Source organism: Thalassophryne amazonica, chromosome 5 (assembly GCF_902500255.1).
Source record: "Thalassophryne amazonica chromosome 5, fThaAma1.1, whole genome shotgun sequence".
Lineage (NCBI taxonomy): Eukaryota > Metazoa > Chordata > Actinopteri > Batrachoidiformes > Batrachoididae > Thalassophryne > Thalassophryne amazonica.
The window spans coordinates 108,555,714-108,580,184 of record NC_047107.1 but is presented as its reverse complement, the minus strand read 5'-3'; the positions used below and the strand labels follow the sequence as shown (position 1 = coordinate 108,580,184).

The window sequence follows — 24,471 nt, the reverse complement described above, 5'->3', positions numbered from 1 at the left end:
GGTATTAAAGGCACTGCGCTGCGGTGGTTTGAATCATATTTGTCTAATAGATTACAGTTTGTTCATGTAAATGGGGAATCTTCTTCAGACTAAAGTTAATTATGGAGTTCCACAAGGTTCTGTGCTAGGACCAATTTTATTCACTTTATACATGCTTCCCTTAGGCAGTATTATTAGACGGTATTGCTTAAATTTTCATTGTTACGCAGATGATACCCAGCTTTATCTATCCATGAAGCCAGAGGATACACACCAATTAGCTAAACTGCAGGATTGTCTTACAGACATAAAGACATGGATGACCTCTAATTTCCTGCTTTTAAACTCAGATAAAACTGAAGTTATTGTACTTGGCCCCACAAATCTTAGAAGCATGGTGTCTAACCAGATCGTTACTCTGGATGGCATTTCCCTGATCTCTAGTAATACTGTGAGAAATCTTGGAGTCATTTTTGATCAGGATATGTCATTCAAAGCGCATATTAAACAAATATGTAGGACTGCCTTTTTGCATTTACGCAATATCTCTAAAATCAGAAAGGTCTTGTCTCAGAGTGATGCTGAAAAACTAATTCATGCATTTATTTCCTCTAGGCTGGACTATTGTAATTCATTATTATCAGGTTGTCCTAAAAGTTCCCTAAAAAGCCTTCAGTTGGTTCAGAATGCTGCAGCTAGAGTACTGACGGGGACTAGCAGGAGAGAGCATATCTCACCCGTGTTGGCCTCTCTTCATTGGCTTCCTGTTAATTCTAGAATAGAATTTAAAATTCTTCTTCTTACTTATAAGGTTTTGAATAATCAGGTCCCATCTTATCTTAGGGACCTCGTAGTACCATATACCCCATTAGAGCGCTTCGCTCTCAGACTGCGGGCTTACTTGTAGTTCCTAGGGTTTGTAAGAGTAGAATGGAGGCAGAGCCTTCAGCTTTCAGGCTCCTCTCCTGTGGAACCAGCTCCCAATTCAGATCAGGGAGACAGATACCCTCTCTACTTTTAAGATTAGGCTTAAAACTTTCCTTTTCGCTAAGGCTTATAGTTAGGGCTGGATCGGGTGACCCTGGACCATCCCTTGGTTATGTTGCTTTAGACGTAGACTGTGGGGGGGTTCCCATGATGCACTGTTTCTTTCTCTTTTTGCTCCGTATGCATCACTCTGCATTTAATCATTAGTGATCGATCTCTGCCCCCCTTCTCGGCATGTCTTTTTCCTGGTTCTTTCCCTCAGCCCCAACCAGTCTCAGCAGAAGACCCCCTCCCTGAGCCTGGTTCTGCTGGAGGTTTCTTCCTGTTAAAAGGGAGTTTTTCCTTCCCACTGTGGCCAAGTGCTTGCTCATAGGGGGTCGTTTTGACCGTTGGGGTTTTTCATAATTATTGTATGGCCTTGCCTTACAATATGGAGCGCCTTGGGGCAACTGTTTGTTGTGATTTGGCGCTATATAAGAAAAAGTTGATTGATTGATTGATTGATGAGGGAACACAGTGCGAGCAGCTGTGCGATGTGTGTAACCACATCACGCAGCTGTTGTAAAAAAAAAAATTTAAAAATACATGCCACCCACGAGAGTCAAACCTGATATTTCCTAAAGCTCTGATTGCCAGCAAGAAACGTTACCACAGAGCTACCATCGCTGTCCTGTAAAAGGTGTGGGAAAATGCCAGATATCAAGAAGGACATGGATGTATTTAAGAAAAATACAACCACACGCATATAAAACCACCGCATTTTATTGAATCCCTCTTGTCAAGCAGGCAATACAAGTATGAACCATCTGTTCCTCTGTAGATGACCCATGGTCACAGATATACAGTCATGAAATTACATAAATGAGAAGCAGGGTGCTCTTATCATGTCCACATCTGCTGGTGGCATGTCCAGCCGGACCCAACGTGTCTCCTGCCTGACACGCATGTCTTGTGGATGGTGCGTCACAGGACAGACACTGCATCATGCGGAACAGAGCTCACATGGGTGATGTAACATTCAGATCGCCCATTGCATGTTATGATCTGACGGTCCGTTTTACCTGGGGCAGCCTATCAATGTGTGCCACGTGCCATGCTCACTGCAGCCCATTGCAACAGTGATATGTTTGTATGTATGTCCACGTGAGGACAGCAAGCAGACACACGCGCAACAAAGTGGACAGTTGTTAGTTCATGTCCATCCAAACCGGATACGTGTTCACCAGCTGTGACGTCCAGAACCACAGATCTCCACAGCCGCTCCTGTCAGCGTACACACCCCCTGACAGTTCAACGCACCACAAACGTGTCGCTGTATCTGTTTGCAAAGCCACAGTCGTGGTGGTACTTAAACAAATTTCACATCCAGTTCGAAAATGATCGTCTGCTTATTGTAACATTATACAAACAGGAAAATAAAATAATTGCAAAGTGCTGTCTGGTAATAAGTTAAATAAAATGTTCTCAAATAAACAACAAATGTATAAAATATTATAAAAATAAATTCCTAGTAAATGGCTTTTAACAAAACCTTTCCACAAGTAAAGACAGCAGTTCCAGCATGAAGCCCTGTTCAATTTTATTCAAGCTTCATATTTTTGCCAGAAAAATTAACTTGTCCAAAACTGTCACCTCTATAAGGATTTTTTTTTCCAAGACAATTAATGTTAAAGAACCCCTTTACTTTTGTACAATTTATTTAAAAAGATACATTAACAAACATTAACTGAACAGTTAATAGAGATAGAAAATGAAATAAAGTTTTGAAAACAGAAACATTGTGGGAGAGGCAAAAAAGTGAGTAAAACCACTTTAAAATATTTAGAACCACAAATAAACTTGACTCTTGGGTTTATTTTTTTGGTAATGCAATGGAGTCACCTGAAGAGGTGTGCAGGATCAACAGCATATCACAGTGAAAAAACCCAAATGATCCGCACAGCAACAGCGCTGCCAGTCAGAAAAAAATTTTATTTACTAAAAAAATTACATTTATAACATTACATTTTTACATTACATTTACATTACATTTATTTTTTTGTTAAATTTTTTTTTCTGACTGGGAGCGCTGTGGCTGTATGGATCATTTGGGTTTTTTCACTTGTTTATTTATTTTGCCATTAAAATTGGCCATCACTTATTAAAATAAAATATTATAAGTATAAGTATAATATAAGATATATATAAGTATAATATAAGATTTAGCGAGAAAGTCTGAATGCAAACACACGCAATGCGAACTCACCCGTGCACAGCTCTGTACCGAACCGAACGTCCCGTACTGAAACGGTTCAGTACAAATACATGTATTGTTACACCCTTAGACAGCAGTCATATGACACTGACATAATGTTGATGACACCTTCATGACTGTGTCATGTAACTATTATGACAATACCTTCAAGTAAAGTGTTACCTAAAATCCTTGCCTCTTAATTTTGTTTTACAGATAGACTAGGGTGGCGTATTTCACTTTTTTTTCATGCCACAGGACTCTGCTAGTTTGGCTTTTTAATATGTATTAGTAGACATTGAACAGTGTTCAGTGTAGGGATAGTGTTTATTTTAACACCAGACAAGGTGCATGAACACTGAGGAATTTGCATTGCAGCGCAACGATAAATGAGACGGATGGATCTCAAAGATTGTGGTGAGTCTCTCTCAATGACCTTGTGCACGCTGCCAGTGAACATTGAGCCAAACACGACGCTGCCAGCACTTGATTGCCGCGGTACGATTCCGTGTCACCATGCAACCCCCACACAGCACATTCCTGTTGAAGCAAACATAATTGTATGACACTGTGTGGTGCACGTGACAGCTGTTACTCATTTCCTCACCTTGTGTTGGTAAATGAGGAGTTAAGAATCCAGCCATGTTCACGAGTGGAATGACTGAATCCGGTTTTCACAATCGTGCTGCTTTAATGTGAGGCTATGAAAGCATTGCTTTTTATTAATGCAGTATTGCATAAGGTAAATATTCACAATCTGTCTCCTGCAAGGATTCGTATCCGCCCATCTCTCACACCGAGGTTGTCCATTCTGCTCCAAACTGTTTCCATCTGCCTGCTCCGAATAAAAAGGATTAATGTGAGGAAGTGGGAGCATGTTGTAATGAGGATCCACTGTACGAACCACAAGGCTGCAGAGGGAAGGTGGTGAGAAATTGATATTTACGTGGTTTTTCAACCCGCTGCACTGTTGCAATCTCGGGTTATTAACGATTAATGATGAGCTTTGTGGCAGCAGCTCCCTGCTGAGTGAACGTTGGAGATCAGATTGCCATTTCAGGAAGCATGTAATGAAAGAGATGCCTCAGAATGCAACACTTTGATGAATGTTGGATGCTGCACTGGTGTGTGATGTGGTGATTGTTACTTACTAAAAAGAACAAAAAAAAGAAAGGTTCGGGGACAGAATTGATAAATGTGGATGGAGTCTACCTGCAGTGTGTCTGCTGGTCTCAAGGACAACATTTCCCTCAGCCAAACATATGCTGGATCACGCAAAAACTAATGGACAGATTGTCAGCAAACGTGGTCAAATTGTTGTTTCTGGGCAGGAATAGACACCACTATGATGTGGAGTGGCTGACACTGGCTGAGGTGGCAGATTCTGACTCTGGGTGAATTTTTTTTTTGTCCATCTATGTGTGTGGGCCTAGTGAGAGACTGGTGGCCTGTCCTTGCTGTACTCCGCCTCTCACCCATTCACCCATTGACCGCTAATGCTGTATTTACAGATAGGCAGGACGCGTTACGAATGTCAGATTTGCGTCATTCTTGGCACATTCCTGACATTCTTAATGTGACATGCATCTGAATAGGTTTCTTAATAGTGTGTTGGGTGTGATAGTCATGATTTCATAACCATATTTTTGGCTGTCAAAAAATCTTCCACCAATGTCACGCACCAGCCTCATTTTGCCTCATGTCGTGGAGGTCGCAAATGAGCATGTTGATCCGTCTTGATTATTGGTCATTCTTAATAGAGCGTGACAGCATTTTTCTCTGACGTGCACACAATTAAACCCTGCTGCACCGCATTCAGTTTCATTGCTGCAGTATGCTGAAGAAGGACAGTGACACCAAGTCGGCTAAAAGTTTCATTCCAGTGCTCCTCAGCAGGTGCTCCTCAGCAGGTGTTCCATCTGCTGCTACTGCTGTGCAGAGATGAGAGCCACTTGGAAAAAAACACATCTGGCATTCTGCTTCCTCCTTCTGCACCACTCCATGGCAAAGAGCCCAACTAGGCATGCAGTCACAAAGTTTTCTGCTGTAGATTTTGAGGAGCAAACTGGAGTGATCTGAATTGTTCAGTAGCTGATGGATGAATATGGGTGTGTGTGCATGCACCACCCTCATTTCGCCTCATGTCGTGGAAGTTGCAACTGAGCATGTTGATCCATCTTGAGTAGTGGTGAACCTTAATAGAGCATGACAGTGTTCTTCTCTGTCGTGCACACAATTAAAGCCTGCTGCACCACATTCAGTTTCATTGCTGCAGTATGCTGAAGAAGGACAGTGATGCCAAGTCGGCTAAAAGTCTCCTTCCAGTGCTCATCAGCACGCTCCTGCAGGTGTTCCACCTGCTGCTGCTGTGTCTGATATTTGGGAAAACAAGTGAGACGAGAGCCACGTGGAGCCACACATCTGGCTCTCTCCATCTCCTCCTCCCACTCTATGGCACAGAGCCCAACTAAGCATGCAATCACAAAGTTCTTCTGCTGTGGATTAATCTAGATTTTGAGGAGCAAACTGGAGCGATCTGAATTGTTCAGCAGCTGATGGTAGGATGAATAGGTGTGTGTGTGTGTGTGTGTGTATGTGTGTGTGTGAGAGAGAAACAGTTCGACTCATTCATAACGTGACAGAACGTAACGATGCACTATAGTGCACAACATTATTCTTGACCATGTGTAATGGTTCCTGATAATTCGCCAGTAACACGTGCCATTAATCATAATGCATGCTAACAGGTTGCAGCAGTTCCTGAGGACACCTGATGCCTCTGCCTCAAATCATCACATTCGTGATCAGCGGCCAAGAATGTGTACTTTGTGGCATTTGTGACTTGTCATTGTTATGCGTAAACACAGCATAAGACAGGCTTCAGCACCTCAGCCACAGACTGCTCCTTCCCAAGTCCAGGACCAACAGACCGAAAAACTCCTTTGTCCCTCACAACATCAGATGTACAATTCCTCGCTCGGGGGAGGAGGAGAGTACAGGAAGACAAAGGTCAGGAATGAGAGGAACAGTAGTAGCCACTAAACCAGTATCTATCAGTATGCCTGGTATTTATTTTGTGTATTTATATTCATATTGCAAACTCTTTTTTTTAATTTTTTTCACTTTTGATTCTCTGTGTGCTGCTATACAATGTTGCTGGAACCTCAGTTTCCCTGAGGGAGTCTTCCCAAGGGATCAATAAATTCTATCGAATCTAATCTAACCTTTCGACCTTAAATTAACTAACGGGTAATAGAAATGATGGACTGGTTGCCAATGTTTAAATTCTCATCATATTATTTTTACTATCAAGATGGGCGTTGTGGGTCTTGCTGAAGCTGTGGAACTCTCACGGAGTGCAATTAAAGTTATTTTATTATGTTAATCAGGTACAGTAGTCCATACATTCCAGCAATTGTAGACCAAAGAGGAAATCTGTTTTTTTTTTTTTTGTTGTTGTTTTAGCCAAAGTAAATCAAGTCTTCACTGGCTCTGCCTCAGTGTTATATCTGTCAGGAAAAAAAAGGGGGCTGTGGCCTCAGTGAGTGCTTCGCCAAGCACAGGCCAGGCAGACGTCCAAAAGCAAGAAACAGACAGTGATTTATTCTGCCTTTACATTTGTATCATAATCATCCCATGTCCTCAGAAAATGCACTGAGACATAATGTGGAATCCAACATTGCACCACAGGAACATTTTCCGGTTCATGCTTCTGCATCCCACTGTCTTCTTGAAAAGCCCAGACAGCCGTAATGAATTAACAATTCAGTGTAAAACCTACTCCGTTTGGATTCTGCATTTTTCATGGAAGGATGCAACTTGCCAATATTAATATGTGCTCTGCACAAACATGTCTGAGTGTTTTCTGGCAGTCAATACAGTGCTGGACACTTGCACATTTAGTCACTGCACTTTCCAAAACAACTACTGACGTCACAGGTGTAGATTGTTGCAGCAGACGCATCACATATGTATGTGTTATACTCAGCCACAGTAATGCATCAGAAGTCACCCCAGGTGCATCACAAGGGTCAAGGAAAGCTGCAGAACCCCACACTACTATTCTGGCTGTATTAGGTGCCAATGCTAAATTAATGGAATTGGCGGAGTGGGGGCCGGGGTTGTTAGGGTTCTGAGCACTGTGCTGCTCTCAGGCATGATTGTGAGCAACAGTAAAGTAGATCCCATTATCTGATATTCCTTTCTGTGGAGTGCTGCCAATTGAAATGCAAAATTCCATTAATCTGGAAAATTTTAATAAAAATACAGTTTTAATCTCAAGAAGAGAGCTGCGGGCTTCATCTCAGAGCTGGCCAAAAGTTTAGCGCAGATACGAAACATCCTTTGAGGCTGACGCGTTGAGTCAAGCACATGCAAATTGAGATCACAGTGATACTCGTCCTGGTTTGTGATGAAGCATGTAGCGTTCCATTTGTTTCAAAGTGAAATGTACAGTGGCCATCAAGGACTTCCAGTCTTCTTAATATGAATGACAATACGAATATGGGTTGTGAGGCAAACAGCAGGAGATCATGGCAAAGTGAATTCACAATAGAGAAGATGATTTCGTCTAATGCAGAAGAACATGTGCAGATGAAATGGCAGATCTCCGTAGAGGAATGACATTGGCTCATCTGTCCAAACCAGATGTGTCCTGGTTTCCAGAGCATCTTATCAACCTCTGGATCCCATTGCTATGGCAGCTGCTAACTGACTCTGGGGTGTTTTGCATTCTCAAGGGTATTGGCAGATTAGCCGCTTTAGAGATGGCAGTAAGAGATCTGCCCAAGGTTAGTAAGTGCAGAAGAAGAGTAGGAAAAAGTAACTAATGCTGCACGATACCCAGGCGAGACCCGACATTATCTCAGCTGTATGAAAATGTCAAATATTTGAAATGTGCCCTATTCAACATTTTTTAACAAATTTAACTTCTTGTTAAAGTCGTTCAGACGAACTGCGCGCTGATGCGATCTGCTGACGTCAGCACTCGCTCTGTTCACTTCTTCTATACGCCATTTGACAAATTGCACATCGTGTTGGAGATTAGATCGTGCCACAAGAAGGAAAGAAGGAAAGAACACACAACTGTTTTATCAAGCCATGACAATGTAAACGTGACAAATAATACCTTTTTTAAACAGCTCAGAATGCTTTCTGTGGCTTTTAGGCGTGTGCACGCACGAACGGCTGAAGCTGGAACAGTCCTCTGTGATTCAGGAAGTGATTACAGCCATTTTCAACGTCCAGTTGCAGAGAAAATGATTAATCTGGTGGAGTGGTAGTTTCGGCCTGTATTCCCTCTGCCATTGTACCGAAGTGAACTTCTTCAATGAAACGAGATGAGTGTGCACGCAAGGAGGAGGGAGGGACAGAGGGGGACGTTGAGCTGGTGACGCGAGCAGGCAAAAATAGCCATGAAGGCATCCGATTGTTTTTTTGAGAGCGGACCGCGGGGCTTATACTGGTCAGAGTTTTATCAATCCTACAGTTGCTACAGATGTCTGATTTTTTTCATTCCTTTCTCTGAAAACATAATGTATTGACTACTGTTAGGATAAACAGACCAAGTGTTTCTGAACAGAGTTATCTACCATGGCTTTAAAGGGACAAAAGCCTTTCTTCTGTAGAAAAGATGTCACCCTTCAGTCCACAAGCAGTATTCATCAGGAAGAGGCACACACAATGAAATTGAATGACTTTTTCAGATGGCTTTGAAACATCAAAAATTTTAAGAATAAAAAATGCCTTCCTCCAACAAGAAAAATAAAAGCACATAATTCACAGCACTGACCTTCAGAAAATTTCCGAAACGTGAGTTTTCAGCTTTGGGTCAGCTTTAATAATACACTAGGTGGTGCAGTATGTGCCAAATGTTGGTTATTTCCATGAATGGCCACAACTGAAATCTACTGACGTTTCTACCGGTTGCAGGCCACTTAAGATGATGTCAGGACCTGCCACTTGAAACTGATTAACTTTGTAGTACCGTGCATCTGGAAAGTATTCACAGCGTTTCACTTTTTCCACATTTCATTATGTTACAGCCTGATTCCAAAATGGTGCAGTTCATTTTTTCTTCAAACATCTACAGACAATACCCCATAATGACAATGTGAGAAAAGTTTGTTTTTGCAAATTTATATAAAAACCCCTAATAAATCACATGTACGTAAGTATTCACAACCTTTGTCATGAAGATAAAAATTGAGCTCAGGTGCATCCTGTTTCCACTGATCATCCTTGAGATGTTTCTACAGCTCAACTGGAGTCCACCTGGGGTAAATTCAGTTGATTGGACATGATTTGGAAAGACACACACCTGTCTACATATAAAGGTCCCACAGTTGACAGTGCATGTCAGAGCACAAACCAAGGATGAAGTCAAAGGAATTGTCTGTAGACAGGTATTGTCTCAAGGCACAAATCTGAGGAAAGGCACAGAAAACATTTCTGCTGCTTTGAAGATCCCAATGAGCACAGTGGCCTCCATCATCCATAACTGCAAGATGTTCAGATCCACCAGGACCCTTCCTAGAGCTGGCCACCTGTCTAAACTGAGCGTTTGTGGGAGAAGGGCCAAGGTAAGGGAGGTGACCAAGAACGCGATGGTCACTCTGTCAGAGCTCCAGCATTCCTCTGTGGAGAGAGGAGAACCTTCCAGAAGGACAACCCTCTCTACAGCAATCCACCAATCAGGCCTGTATGGTAGAGTGGCCAGATGGAAGACACTCCTTTGTAAAAAGCACATGGAAGCCCACCTGGTGTTTGCCAAAAGGCAACTGAAGGACTCTCAGACCATGAGAACAAAATTCTCTGTTCTGACCAGACAAATATTGAACTCTTTGGTGTGAATGCCAGGCATCATGTTTGGAGGAAACCAGGCACCATTAGTGTCATTTATACTGAAGAATGGCAATGGCAGCATCATGCTGTGGGGATGTTTGATGTAAGGAATTGAGAGACTGAGGAACTGAGGTACTGGAAAGAGCAATGATCAAAACTGTCCAAAGATAAGTGTGCCAAGCTTGTGGCATCACATCAAGAAGGTTTGAGCCTATCATTGTTGCCAAAGGTGCATCATTTGAGAAAAGGGTACGACTACTTATGTACGTATGACTTCTTAGTTTATTATTAAGAAATGTGAAAAAAAAAATAATGTCATTATGAGGTGTTGTCAGTAGAATTTTGACGGAAAAAATATTTACTCAACGTTGGAATAAGCATATAACATACAGTCCCAGCTCTCTTCAGGTCATTGACCAGGTCCTACTGTGTAGTTCTGAACTTTCCCAGAATCATCCTTACCCCACAAAGTGAGATCTTGCATGGAATCCCAGACCGAGGGAGATTGACAGTCCTCTTGTGTTTCTTCTGTGATCCAGAATTCTTGCTGGTTGGTAGGTGTTCAATACTTATTTGCAGCAGTAACATACAAATAAATTATTAAAAATCATACATTGTGATTTCCGGAATTTTTTTTTTAGATTATATCTCTTACAGTGGACATGCACCTAAGATGAAAATTTCATACCCCTCCATGATTTCTAAGTGGGAGAACTTGCAAAATCAAATACTTATTTTCCTCACTGTGTGTATACGCACACACGCACAAACAAAGGACAAACAACCCACAAGAAATAGACCACATCATGGAGTTTTCAGCAAGACCACAACTTTTAATTAAATCACATCAAGACTTTGCTTTATCTCTTCCTCACTAAGTCATTGCTTGTATCCAAGCCCTAACCCTACTCAGACTCCTGTGATGACTGACTATAGCTTAATTCTATAAACAATAGCAAAACTAATCTCCCTCTGTACCCCCTTTACCCCTTTAGCTCCATTTCTAAAATTAATTCAGTCATTGGCTTCTTTAACTGCCACCTGGGGAGGTGGGTTTCCATTATACTCTATGTTGTTCAATTTGAAGCAGTGAATAGAAAATACACTCGCAGAAAGGATGCATTAAAAAAAAAATTAAAAAAAAACCCTCTCAAGTGCTGTAATAAAATGTTTTTGCACTCATAAGAAGTAGTTTTTCAGGCAATTTAAAAATTTCAAGAACTGGAATGAAAACACTGATGCCTGATGCCTTTCACTGTACTAATTGTAAGGTCGCACTGCTTGTTAATTTCTAGTCTGTGAAGAAGGCATTTAATATCATCTATATTCTTGTTGACTTTTACAGGGTTTTTTCTTTTTCCTTTTTTTTTTTTTTTTTTGAAGACTTCAGAAAAATCATCAGGCTTTCACTGTCGGCACCAGATTTGTTTGAAAAGCAAAATTTGAAGTGAGCACACAGAGTGCAGATGAACGAATGATCATTTTTAGGTGTATAAATGGACTGCATTTATTAGCACTTTTCCATCTGAATCAGGCGCTCAAAGCACTTTACAATAATGCCTCACATTCACCCCGATGTGAGGGTGCTGCCATACAATGCGCTCACTACACACCGGGAGCAATAGGGGATTAAAGACCTTGCCCAAAGGCCGTTAGTGATTTCCAGTCAGGTTCGGATTTGAACCGAGGATCTTCTGGTCTCAAGCCCAGTGCCTTAACCACGAGACCATCACCTCCCCTAAACACTGTATAAATGCAATCAAAGTATTTTAAAATTTTACCACATACCATTTCTGGTTTCATAAATAACTTTCACTCAATAATGCAGCACAAGAGACATTTTCTCAGCTGTATCGTGAACAAAGTTTTTGCCGTCCTACATGATGCCTGTGGAAAAGTGCCCGGAGCCTAAAGGCTTTGCCCTCACAAACAAAAATACAAAATACCGTCATGCTGTCTCTGCACCTTGAGTCTCTTTACCTCTGTGCGCCTGCTTTCAGTTAGCTTTCTGCCAAACACATTCACATTTCAACACCTCTTCAGGTCCAGCATCTTTGAGACAGTCAGGGAAGAACGGATTACATTCATACATTCATACAGTTGCAGAGGATCAGATCGGCAGGCTGGAGGAGGGACCCAGAGTCCACACCCAGCAATACAGAGACCAACTGAGAGAAACATCACACACCAGGGAGGGAAATGACAAGACACACAAGGAAAGGCAAAGCCTCAACCCTAACACAATGACCACGAAGAGTTCATGAAATCTATAGCAATATTATTAATATTTTGAAATACCCTGCTTTAGACAAAAGAATAAATGGCCATCTCATGCTGTGTTTACACATAGGCAGGACGTGTTACAAATGTCATATTTGCGTCATTCGTGGCCATTCCTGACATTCTTAATGTGACAACGCATCTGAATAGGTTTATTAATAGTGCGTGTGTGGATTTATGATTTTCATGAGCATGTTTTGGCTGTCAAAAAATCTTCCACAATGTCACGCATGTAGCGCATGGCCTCGATTCGCCCTGATTAAATAAATACGTTAATGCTGTCTCAACAAAACCTGAGTTTTCAACTGGAGACAGAGACTGTGTTTTCCCTCTCAGTTTAGAATTCCTAAGTCATCTGGAGATCTTTAGATAAGCTGGAGACATCCCCTGATGGTCCAACACTGCTTTGCAGAGAAAAACAAAACTGTAATCCAAAGTTCTTCAAAAGGAGCCTTGCCTCGTTTATCTGTCTGCCCCTGAGGACATGAAGTTTTCTGTGAGATTACAGACCCCTAAATGGGTGGAATATGGTGATGTCAGTCCCTTTAAAAAGTTAGAACAGAGTCTTGCTGCCCCTCTTCTCTTTTCTTTTCTCTCTTCTTTGTTAAATGCTTAATTTTTATTTTTGGGCCAAAGCCCCATTGCTAAGCTAAGCTACCACGTGACATTCATTCATTCATCCTTTATTTTGACAAACTTAAAGTTTAACCTGATGCTTTAAGGTGCGTCAAGTCTTTTGAATTTTTAAGAGAACTTCTGAGCTGAGCTTTTCAAATTAATAGCGAATTTACAGAAAAGCGACCCTCCTTTTCTGTTGGCTATATTGTTTTTTTTTTTTTCAACGCTTTTAAAGTTTTAACCTTTTTCTAAATTCACAAAGATTTTTAATCTGGCTCCAACAAACTTTGAAAAGCTATCGGAAACCATTTTCAACCAACACCTTCCACCTCTGAGGTCCAGCCAGCTGACGAAAAACTGCAAGCAGCACCACCCGGTCGTTATAACCAGCCGACACAAGCCGTTGGGATCGCTGGGGAGGCCGCTAAGTTAACCCCTTGACCCAAGTGAGCTCACGCTGCCCAGAGCATGAACATCAATGACAGATGGATCGATCATCCGAACCATCTCTTCAAACAGAGCAGGCTAAGTGACCCAGTTAAAGGATCCAGAAAAAGCGTTTTTGTTGTTAATGGTGTTAAGTGGCTCTTCTTATATTTTTAATTCTGCTCTTTTTAAACTTGTTCATATGTGTGTTTAATATTTCTTAAAATTAATTGACTTCAAATTTCATCATTAAATTCTAATCAGATTTATTCACTTAAAGTCTTTAACCTTATCTCTCTCTCTTTCAACGTCTCATGAGTAAGAAAATTGTGTCAATAAATGAACTTATTTAATCACTGTCCACAAAAATGCCAGTAAGTGTCAGTTCTTGTATACTTGTAAATAAATTGTAAATATTTCTGCTGTGGTTCATTTTGTGTTCAGAAGAAAACCTTGGTTAATCGTATTGAGAATTCCTGACTTTCAGATCAGAGACTGATTAATTAAATTGAGGACTGATTAGTTCATTTGAGACTAATAAATTAATGAATGTTTAAATTAAAGTACCTATGATATGAATAGGTGGTGCCCCGAATAATAATTAAATAATAAGTATTAAACCCTAAATTGTTAATTATCTTGGTGACTCATCAGATTGGGGCCTAATCCGATCTAATTCAATTTGGGAGTTTAACTACTTATTCTGCTACATCTTTGTGGCCCCCGTTGTGAGGCCTGAATATCTGTAAATTTATTAACCACTGCATTCTAATGGTCCCCCCCGTGTGGAGGCTTTATTAAATATCCACTACACGCACCACCCTGATTTTGCCTCATGTTGTGACAAAATTCTCATTCCAATGCTCCTCAGCGCACTCCTGCAGGTGTTCCACCTGCTGCTGTGCCTGATGTTTGATAACACGAGCGAGATGAAAGCTGCATGGAGCCAGACGTCTGGCTCGCTCTGTCTCCTCTCTGCGTCACTCCATGGCACAGAGCCCAACTAAGCATGCAGTCACAAAGTTCTTCTGCTGTGGATTTATTGGATTTTTGGAGCAAACTGAAGTGATCTCAGTTGTTCAGCAACTGACGGTAGGATGAATATGGGTATGTCTGTGGAGACAATTCGCCTCATTCACAATGTGACAGAATGTAATGATGCTCTATAGCGCACAACAAATGCAGAACATTATTCTCGACCATGCGTAATGGTTCCTGATAATTCTCCAGCAACACGTGCCATTAATTGTAACACGTGGTAACAGGTTGCAGCAGTTCCTGAGGACACCCAACGCCTCTGCCTCAAATCATCATATCGTGATCAGCGGCCAAGAATGTGTACTTTGTGGCATTCGTGACTTGTCGTTGTTATGTGTAAACGGAGCATTACTGTTGTTTTATGTTTAGTATTTTACCAACCACTCATTATTGACATTATTGAGCGATTTATGATTAAAAGTCCTGTCACATGTGACGATTTAGCCAGCGTATGCCAATGTACCAAAAATGTTGCCAATACACCAATTTATTATATGGCTACGACAGTATGCGTGTTCTGATTTGTTCATTTCCGCTCTGATACTTTCCCATATCAGGCCGTTACCATGGCAATCGGCCCAGATTGCGTATCAGATTTGCACTTTTGTTTACAATTTTCATGGTACAAAATAAAACAAAAGCGAACAAATTACAAAAAAAACCAAAAACAAATTATGAGCAATGAAGAGGACCATTCTCCTAGTGAATTAACAGCAAATAAGCTCGAAGTACACATGCAAAATGAAGACCAACAAAATGAAAACACAGCTCCAAACAGCCACAAAATAAACAAATTATTAACCTTGCTTGCCCGGTCTGTACGGGAATATCAGACCTCAGTCTTTTTTGCACAGACTGATAATTTCTCGTGCAGACCTCGCACTCGCACTTAATATGGTATATGTCAGTATGCGTGAGATAAGTTCAATATAAGTTACACATAGGTTCAAAGCAAGTTACTCATAGGTTAGAAATACGTTTTGGGTACGCTTGACAATATCTCAACATATTTTGACTTATGAGTAACTTACAAGTAATGTGTGTTAAGAATCGTACAACTTCAACTTGTGGCCCACGTATGCGGGACGTATGAGACATATGCTGGAATGCGTTGAAAATATTGTGCATGCACAAACTTTCTGACACATTTGTTGTACTACGATGTGTACCAACGTACTTCAATGCTCTTAAATTATACAAAGCGTACTCATACTTTTAGACATACTCCAGCGTATTCTCAAATTTTTAATACGTCAGCATGCACAGGCTAAATTGTCAAGGTGTGACAGGGCCATAATATTAATTTCAATTTATTTTGTTTGTAAAGTGCCAAATCACATGTGCTCTACATGTACAGTATTAGTTGTTATTATTTATTTATTTATTTTAATTTGTGGCTCCTATCATTCATATTTTATCAGCATCTACATAGTTAATCTCTGCCCCATTCCATCTGTACCCTCTGTCCTCTACCTTCATGTGGTAAGTAGTGATTTGCTTTTTTAAGATAAATGGGCTTCTCATTTTGAAGTGAAGTCAAAGAGGAGAGAGAGCAAGTTTAGGAATCAGCACAAAGTCAGAGAGGAAGAAAGCCAGAGATAGAGGGAAAACTGCAGTGTGCGAGTGTTCTTCAGAGATACCTGTATTACATCTTAATATCAGCCTCATTTTTGGAATTTGGAAGTGTATAATCTCTGGGAATTTAACATCTGCAGTTTCTTTGAAGATATGGTGGAGTCGTTCTCAGCATGAGGTAGATTATCACATTCTGGCCATTTCAGGTTGACTCTGTACCTTCTGGAGTTTGAGACGAGGGAACTCGCAGTGTTTACGTAGTCAGCCTTTGTGTATATATATATATATATATATATATATATATATATATATGGCAAACAAATAAGTAGACGTACACTCAGAAAGCACATAACTGTGGTAAAGGAGTAATGATGGGCAGCACAATTACTGTATACCTCTGCCAAATGATGAAGGAAGGTCATCAAAATTAAGACCTTTAATTTTTCTCGATCCAGCTGCTGTCATAGTTTTGATGTAGTGTCATATTGTTTTATAATCTCTGTGTTTAAAGAAAAATAGCAGTAAAATACGAGTAAATGGTTGCAGAAAGCTTACCTAATCTCGAACAAACTGAGCCAAAGCATGGCGTTTTATGACCATGTGATCCTAAGATGAATCCAATAAAGCACAACAGCATTGTCGCTTCTCAATACTGCTGCTTTTGTGGATGTATTAAAGTCACATTTAGGTCAAATTATTTACAGTCAAAATTCAGTATGAAAGACCTTTTGCATTCCAGAGCCAAATCAGTTGTCATGACTACAAAGGTTAAGTGCCCCTTCACACATAGTGCAAAGTTTGGTCGAATACGGCAAAACAGCGCAAAACAGCTTGAATTATGCGCACCATGAAGCATCGCACCGATGGGCAGGCGTGCTCAAACCATCACCACAACTGAAAACAGTGCCACCTGCTGCACGATGTGGTTGCACATCCTGCAGCTGCTGTGAAGAAAACAATAAATAAAAAATAAGAAAAATACATGCTGTGATGGTTCAGTGCATGTAGGAACACAACAGCTTTTCCCAGCAGCTTTTGCCAGCAGCTGCACGACACAGTGCACAGCTGAAAATAAAAAAATTAAAAATACATCACCCAGGAGATTCGAACCCACGCTTTTCAAAGCTCTGATTGCCAGTTGGAAACTTTACCAGTGAGCTACCATAGCTGTCCTGTGACAGGTGCTGGAAACTGCCTCTTATCAGGAAGCACATGGATGTATTTAAAAAAAAAAAAAATACAAATGATGCACCATATACAAACATTGCATTGTATTAAATCCCTCTTATCTAGCAGGCAATGCAAATATGATCTGTCTGTTCCTCTGTAGATGACCCATGGTCACTGACGCACAGTCATGAAATGACATGAATGAGATGCAGTTCCCTCGTCTCATTCATGTCCACATCTGCTGGAGCATGTCTTGCTGGCCCATGCATGTGTGCTGCCGACACGCATGTCTTGTGGACACCGCTCCTCAGGACACCGTGTCATGTGGAACAGAGCTCACGTGGGTGACGTGACAGTCAGATCACCTGCTGCGTGTTATGATCTGATGGTCTGTTTCAACCTTCAGCCTGTCCATGTGCACACTCGCTCACTGCAGCCCATTGCCATAGTGATATATGTTTTTATTTATGTCGACTTGATGACCGCAAACACACACGCGCATCACAGTGGTCAGTCCATGTCCATCCAAACACAGTATTGTTCAGCTCGGATGTCCAGAATGACACATCTCCACAGCTGCTTCAGTGGGTGACCACACCTCCTTTCAGTTTTTAGCACACACACCAAAGCCACACTCATGGGGCACTGAGACAAATTTCACTGCCAGTACGACAATGGTCGACGGCTGACTGTTGTCGTGTTAATAGTGTGAATGGCCACACATTTTCTAAGTGCCATGTGAGCGGTGTTAAATGTTCGTGTGTGTCATCTGGAATTTGTCTAACGCCTGCCGCGAAAGGGTTCGATGGGCTTGCACAGCGCACACTCTGTCTGTCAGCTGCTGGTGTGCGCAAATAGTTGTCGCAACAGGTGTACGACCCGTTGGAAGCTGTTATGAAATTACATGGTTTGCATACAATTCCTGCTTCATGTGCACTTAATGTGCAATTCAACCAAATTCGCACTATGCGTGAAGGGGCCCTAAAGTTGTTCAAACCGTGAGCACAGCATTTGATATCCAAGACAAAGTATTTCTGGGTGAAACTGCTGCATTTTATTCAGATCAAATTCGACATTTTTAACCATTTGGTTTTTGAATATACAAGAATGGCAGTCAGAAAGTGCAACATTATGGATTTGACACTGATTCAGTCAAATTTATCCTGAACTAAAACACAACCTCTCCACCATGTTGAACGCATACGCAAAGAAACTGAAACATCAAACTAAAATTAACCCAGGGTGAGTATATTTTAAACCATAAATAAGACATTCAAAACCTGTGCATTAAACAAAAGGAGGATTCAACCAAAGATCAGTGTCAGAAAATCAAGGAGGAACTCAAAAAATATCAAACGTATAAAACAAAGGTAAAGTGATCAAAAGCAAGAACATTTAACAAACAAGACACCAGACAGGGACAAGAGGTGGAACTCAACAATATGATTCTCAGGACGTCCACCAAGTTTGGTCCAAATCATATCAAAACTGACACCAGAGTTAGTGTTTTATGGAGAAGAAAGAAAATGTCCGAGTGAGTATCAAACGGTTACTGTGGCTGATGATGCTGTAATTGGCTAATTGTGTTGTCTTCGTTGACCATTCAAAACAAACCTGTGTACAGCGCTCACTGAAACCTTTGCTGAAGGTGGCTCCAAACCTTTTTTTGTGGTCTGTGCCTTCAAGAGCTTAAATGTATAACTGTGCTTGTGGCTAGTAGTAAATATACAATAGTTAGGCCATAGTTAATGGTAATTTATGCCAGACACGCTGCTCCTCTGAACCCGTGCTTTGCGGGGCCAGCTGTGCCTGCGTGACCTCGTACTCTACCGCGGACACGAACTGCAAAGTCACACTAAACTTTTATTCCTCTTTCAAACACTGAAACTCTGATTCTGCACTCAGGATCACATTTTTTTTTCTCATGCGAGAAATCTTTCACTCCAAAAAAGACAAAAAAACACATTGTGTTGCTGCATGGTTACTGTGACAAACTCACCCCAGAAAAGGCCACAGTTACATTGACAGGATGAGCCCAAAACTATCAAACAATATGTAAAGAGCTAAACCTTTATGCTGCGTTTACACATAGGCAGGACGCATTACGAATGTCATATTTGCGTCATTCTTGGCACATTCCTGACCTTCTTGATGTGACTTAATGCATCTGAATAGTGCATGTTGGTGCGTGATATTCGTGATTTTTGTGGAGCATGTTTTTGGCTGTCAAAAAATCTTCCACGAATGTCATGGACCACCCTCATTTCGCCTCATGTTGTGGAGGTCACAACTGAGCGTGTTGATCTTGATTAATGGTGATCGTTAATAGAGCGTGACAGCGTTCTTCTCTGATGTGCGCACAATTAAACCCTGCTATACCACATTCAGATTCATTGCTGCAATATGCTGAAGAAGGACAGTGACGCCTAGTCGGCTAAAAGTTTTGTTCCAATGCTCCTCAGCGCACTCCTGCAGGTGTTCCACCTGCTGCTGCTGTACCTGATGTTTGGGAAAACACGCGAGATGAGAGCCGCGTCGAGCCACACATCTGGCTCTCTCCATCTCCTACTCCTCTGTCTCCTCAACTAAGCATGCAATCACAAAGTTCTTCTGCTGTGGATTTTAAGGAGCAAACTGGAGTGATCTGAATTGTTCAGCAGCTGATGGATGAATATGGGTGTGTGTGTGTGTGTGTGTGTGTGTGTGGAGACAATTCGCCTCATTCACAACGTAACAGAACGGAACGATGTGCTGTTCCGCACAATAGTGTGGAACAGCATGTAACATTAATCTTGACCGTGCGTAATGGTTCCTGATCATTTGCCAGCAACACGTGCCATTAATCATAACGCGTGGTAACAGGTTGCAGCAGTTCCTGAGGACACCTGACGCCTCTGTTTCAAATCATCACATTCGTGATCAGCGGCCAAGAATGTGTACTTCGTGGCATTTGTGACATGTCGTCGTTATGTGTAAACGCAGCATTACAGACAGACACCAGTAATATTACAGGCAGGATTGCATGTGAAAGCTAGAGCCGCACACTCATAGAGTACAAACCTCCGCCAAAACTAGTTTCCAATTCCACAAGTTTTTTACCTTGGAAAATTTTTTTAGCTAAAATATACTACAAAATAAAGATCAAAAGGCTTTCAATGTTAAAAAGAATCAAATATCCCCTAAAGCCGCAATATGAATCAGATCAAACTCGTCTATTCATTGAGACTGTCAGAGTGACTGAGGGACTTTTGATTGAGATATAATGCACAATGTCGAGCGTTATTCCTTATTTTACTGCACCCCACGCTCGAACGGATTTCACCCGCAATTCCTTAATCATGCAGCAGATGTTTTACTCAGATGACGCTGTAACATTTCCCACTTCTTGTTTATTGGGTTTTGCTTTGATGCCACCAGGTAAAAAACCTTAAAACACACATACATACACAACTGTAAATATAATATACCATAAACCATTTCCAAATAAATTAATTTAGCGACACGTACCTTATCATTTAATCAATTTCATTTCCTAAAATACATATAAAAGCCGCCAACACCAAATTATTGTCCTCATTATCATTACTGATTGATGCAGCCACACGATTGAACAAATTACTCATTACACAATAAATAATCAGCAGCTTATATTATCAAACTATAAAGTAACAATCAAAAATCATAATTTAAAAACATAAGCCCGCAGCCAAGCGGCTTGCAGCTTCAATGCACGTGAATTTAAGTGAATATTCACGCCCACACCACATACACAAAAAATCCCCTTTCGTACAACAACAAGTATCTACGAATCGTCCCATCCAAACTACACACGAACAACGCCCCATGTTGCCTACAGCGCCTTCACAAGCGCAAGTAGCGACGTGGGGCAGAAGTAAAGACGCCCAACAGTGTGATCATATTAATACACAAAAATCTTACTGGCTGCCTTTCACAGATTATTTGCGGGTACACGCGCAGTTGTTTAAAGTCAGTTGGAACGAGCATAACTTAAAACTCGCCCCACAACCACTACTTGTCGCTACAGTAACATCCGGTATGAATAAAGTCCGCCCCTATAAAGGGCCCGGGTATGCGCGCTAACCGGCCGACAGTTCCGCCCTAATCAGCACAAATGACAAACAGCTGATCAGCGCGACACACAATGTACATCAAATGGGCTCTTCAATATATAATTCAAATGTCCACAAAATCCACAATATAAAATATATAAAATATACATTACATGGGGTTTTCAATGTTAAATTTAACTGGTCACAAAATCTGTAATGTGGATCAGACCCAGATCAAACTTTGTCAGTCGATAAAGAACAACATCCTTCATAACACTCTCAAATATGAAAGAAATTTGATATTTTTTTGACAGAGTTATAAATTTTTGAAAATTTGTTCCATGTTAAATTTAGGGATTTTTCCAAGATTTTTCCTGACTTTGCCCTTTGACCTATGACCTTGAAAATTGAATCAGTTCTTACCTATCAGGGATAAGAATCCTCAGTAAAAATTTCATAAAGATATATGAAAAATTGTGGGCTCCAGGCTGTTCACAAACAGACAAACAAACGGGTGATAACATAAACCTCTTCAAACTTCATTTGCGGAGGTAAAAATGAAGTCAAATACAAGCAAAACGTTAAGATGTCCCTTGCATCCCAAGACATATAGAGCTTCATGCTGGAGTGGAGCAGAAAAGGGTTTTCATGCAAGAACACAGAGCAGCTCTCAGCTCGAGTCCCACATGTGCCTACTGGCAAACTGTAGCTGAAATTTCACGTCTTGTTTTTAAGATCTTGCTCTGTCTCTGTCAACAAAGGATTTGGAATATCATGAACACAATTAAGGCCTGAGGAAGGACCTTTGAAGCTCTGGTAAAGAAAACTAAAATCATTTATTTTTGAAAAGGTCATCGCTGTGATATCTTTTACTGACTCAGCAGCCGTTTCTCAGACTGAGTGTCAGTGGGTTAGAACTCAGCCCAGACTGAGGAACTGCCTTTAAATGCTTCATGAAGTTCTCCTAAACAGCACGCCGGCATGCAAACGCTCCGCTGACAGGCCGTTTTCGCCCTGAAGCTGTTTTGCGAACACAGCCCCTGCTCACCAGTTGATGCGTGCTAAAAGAAAATGAACCAAGCGAATCGGCCCAGGAGCAAAAGAGTGCAGCGAACTTTTGGACCACAGCTTTGCCAAAACATCAATGTGGAACACAGAGTGGACTGTGCTTCTCTCTTTGCACATCATGCCGTTTGCTTCATTTTGGCGTTCTGTTTTCCTGACAGTGGTTACTTTATAAAATTTGAAATTCAGTGTAGAAAACTGGCTTTGGAAGTCCTTCACTTGGCTAAAAACCCAGGATTTGCTTTGATTGCTGAATAGATGCTGATTGGATGAGAACACATGCAAATGTAGCATTTCAAAACAAAGTTGTTTGGAGTCTTAATGGTGTTTTTTTTTTTTTTTCTTTTTTTTTTTCAAAGGAATGTTCAGTATGTATTGCACTGATTTGTCTTGAAGAGGTTGTTCCCAGACTGAAATAGACACCATTAAATTTTGAGGCTGATCTGGATAAAACGGCAGAGTTATTAATTAGTAATACACTTAAAACTTGAGGAGACGGAGCGTTTTGGGTATTATTGGATGGATGCACGTTTTTAAAGTGCCCTTCTAATTAGACTTTCTTATTTCAGTCAGCTGACCCCCATGCAATATTAATACTTCAGACTTCTACATTGTCCACATTTGCAGTTTTTATTATTTTACATTTTGTCCTCTGTACATTGTCTATTTTTCACCTTGCTGAATCTCTCTGCATACTTGATTCTCCTCCTTATTATCCTCAGGGCTGAACCCATTTTGACCAGGATGAAGGAGGATCACACCCGCATCATTCTGCCCGCCATAGACAACATCAAGTACAACACGTTCGAGGTGCAGCAGTACGCCAATGCTGCTCACGGCTACAACTGGGGGCTGTGGTGCATGTACATCATCCCGCCACAGGAGTGGCTGGACAAGGGCGATGAGACGGCCCCCATCAGGTGAGGGCCTCAGCTCCCGAACGCCGTTCATTATAGATGAGGATGTTTGATGAAATATGGATAGGATGAGGATATGATTTATTCATGTGTGGAACCATCGCACGCACGCACACACACACACACACACGCACACACAAACCGATTTAATTACCATGAAGAAAATCCTCATCGTGGTACAGAATCTCAACGCTACAGTATCGTAATTATTAGTATCATTAATGTCAAATTTTGTACTACATGATATGCACAGTGATCGAGGAAGGTCATTCTCTCACCGTGAATCACACATGTCCTTGGCAGAAATCATACCTGACTGTGGTAAACTGGAATAGCACAAGATTGTTGTGGTGGGCCATGCAGCAAAAATATTATATCGCTTTTTGTTTTTTGTTTTTTTTTCTTATTACAATTCCTTTCAGAGTTGGTTTTTCAGACTATTTTGCAAATCACTCACTGATGGGTAATATGACCCCTGTGCGTGAAGGCAGGATAGCGTCAGTAAGGATGAGGATAATGTGTTTAGGATAGAATACCCAGGTAAACAATACATATAATTGCCTTGTAGAAACCTGACCTTCAACCCCAATGACCTGTCCTGGATATTTTATGAATAGAATGGCATTGCTATGAACAAACGTCTTATATCTATGCTGCTGGCATCAAGTTATTTTAGTTTCACTTACCAATGGCAGAAGTCATTAGTGCCCAAAGCACTGCAGGCAGGCCCAGCTGTTTGTTCGCCCCGCTGTCTGTGCTTTCCTGCACAGCTTCCAGCCCTGGTTGAAACAAACAGTCGGACTCAAAAAAGATTCCGAAGTGCCTCAGTGAACTTTATATAACTGAGTGGATCCTTGTCATTTGATTGGTGGCTTGTATATCATGTGACATGGATTTCGTACCATTTCCCATTGTGTTGCACTGACCGTGCAACAGTATACAAATAATGAATGTTTATGAGTTCAGTGGTACGAAAGCTGGAACATACCATAACATGGTATGTTCCAGCTTTCACTGAATTAAATATTCGCTCCATTGAAGAATGTAAAACATTCATTATTTGTTTTATATAACGGCTAAAATAGATCGTCATTTGATATTTGATTAATTTAGAAACAACAGAAAAGGGACTTATATTTTGGTGTTCCACTGTGGAGTGTAGTCCAGTGATGCTGTGCACTGACTTCAGACTTCCATAAAAAAAAAAAAAAAACTTTGTGTAGTTCTTCAGTTCAGCCAAAAATCACATCAGCATTTCATGTTAGCAGCT

At 41.0% G+C, this 24,471-nt stretch overlaps 1 protein-coding gene across 2 annotated transcripts in view; it reads left to right on the top strand.

The window, feature by feature from the left end:
- The window catches only part of galnt9 (polypeptide N-acetylgalactosaminyltransferase 9), a 392,311-nt gene that overhangs the window by 213,087 nt on the left and 154,753 nt on the right, over window positions 1–24,471 (top strand). For both annotated transcript variants that reach the window (XM_034171079.1, XM_034171078.1), the window contains one exon: window positions 23,007–23,204. In XM_034171079.1, coding sequence (XP_034026970.1) covers window positions 23,007–23,204 — 198 coding nt within the window. The remainder of the gene's footprint in view (window positions 1–23,006; window positions 23,205–24,471) is intronic.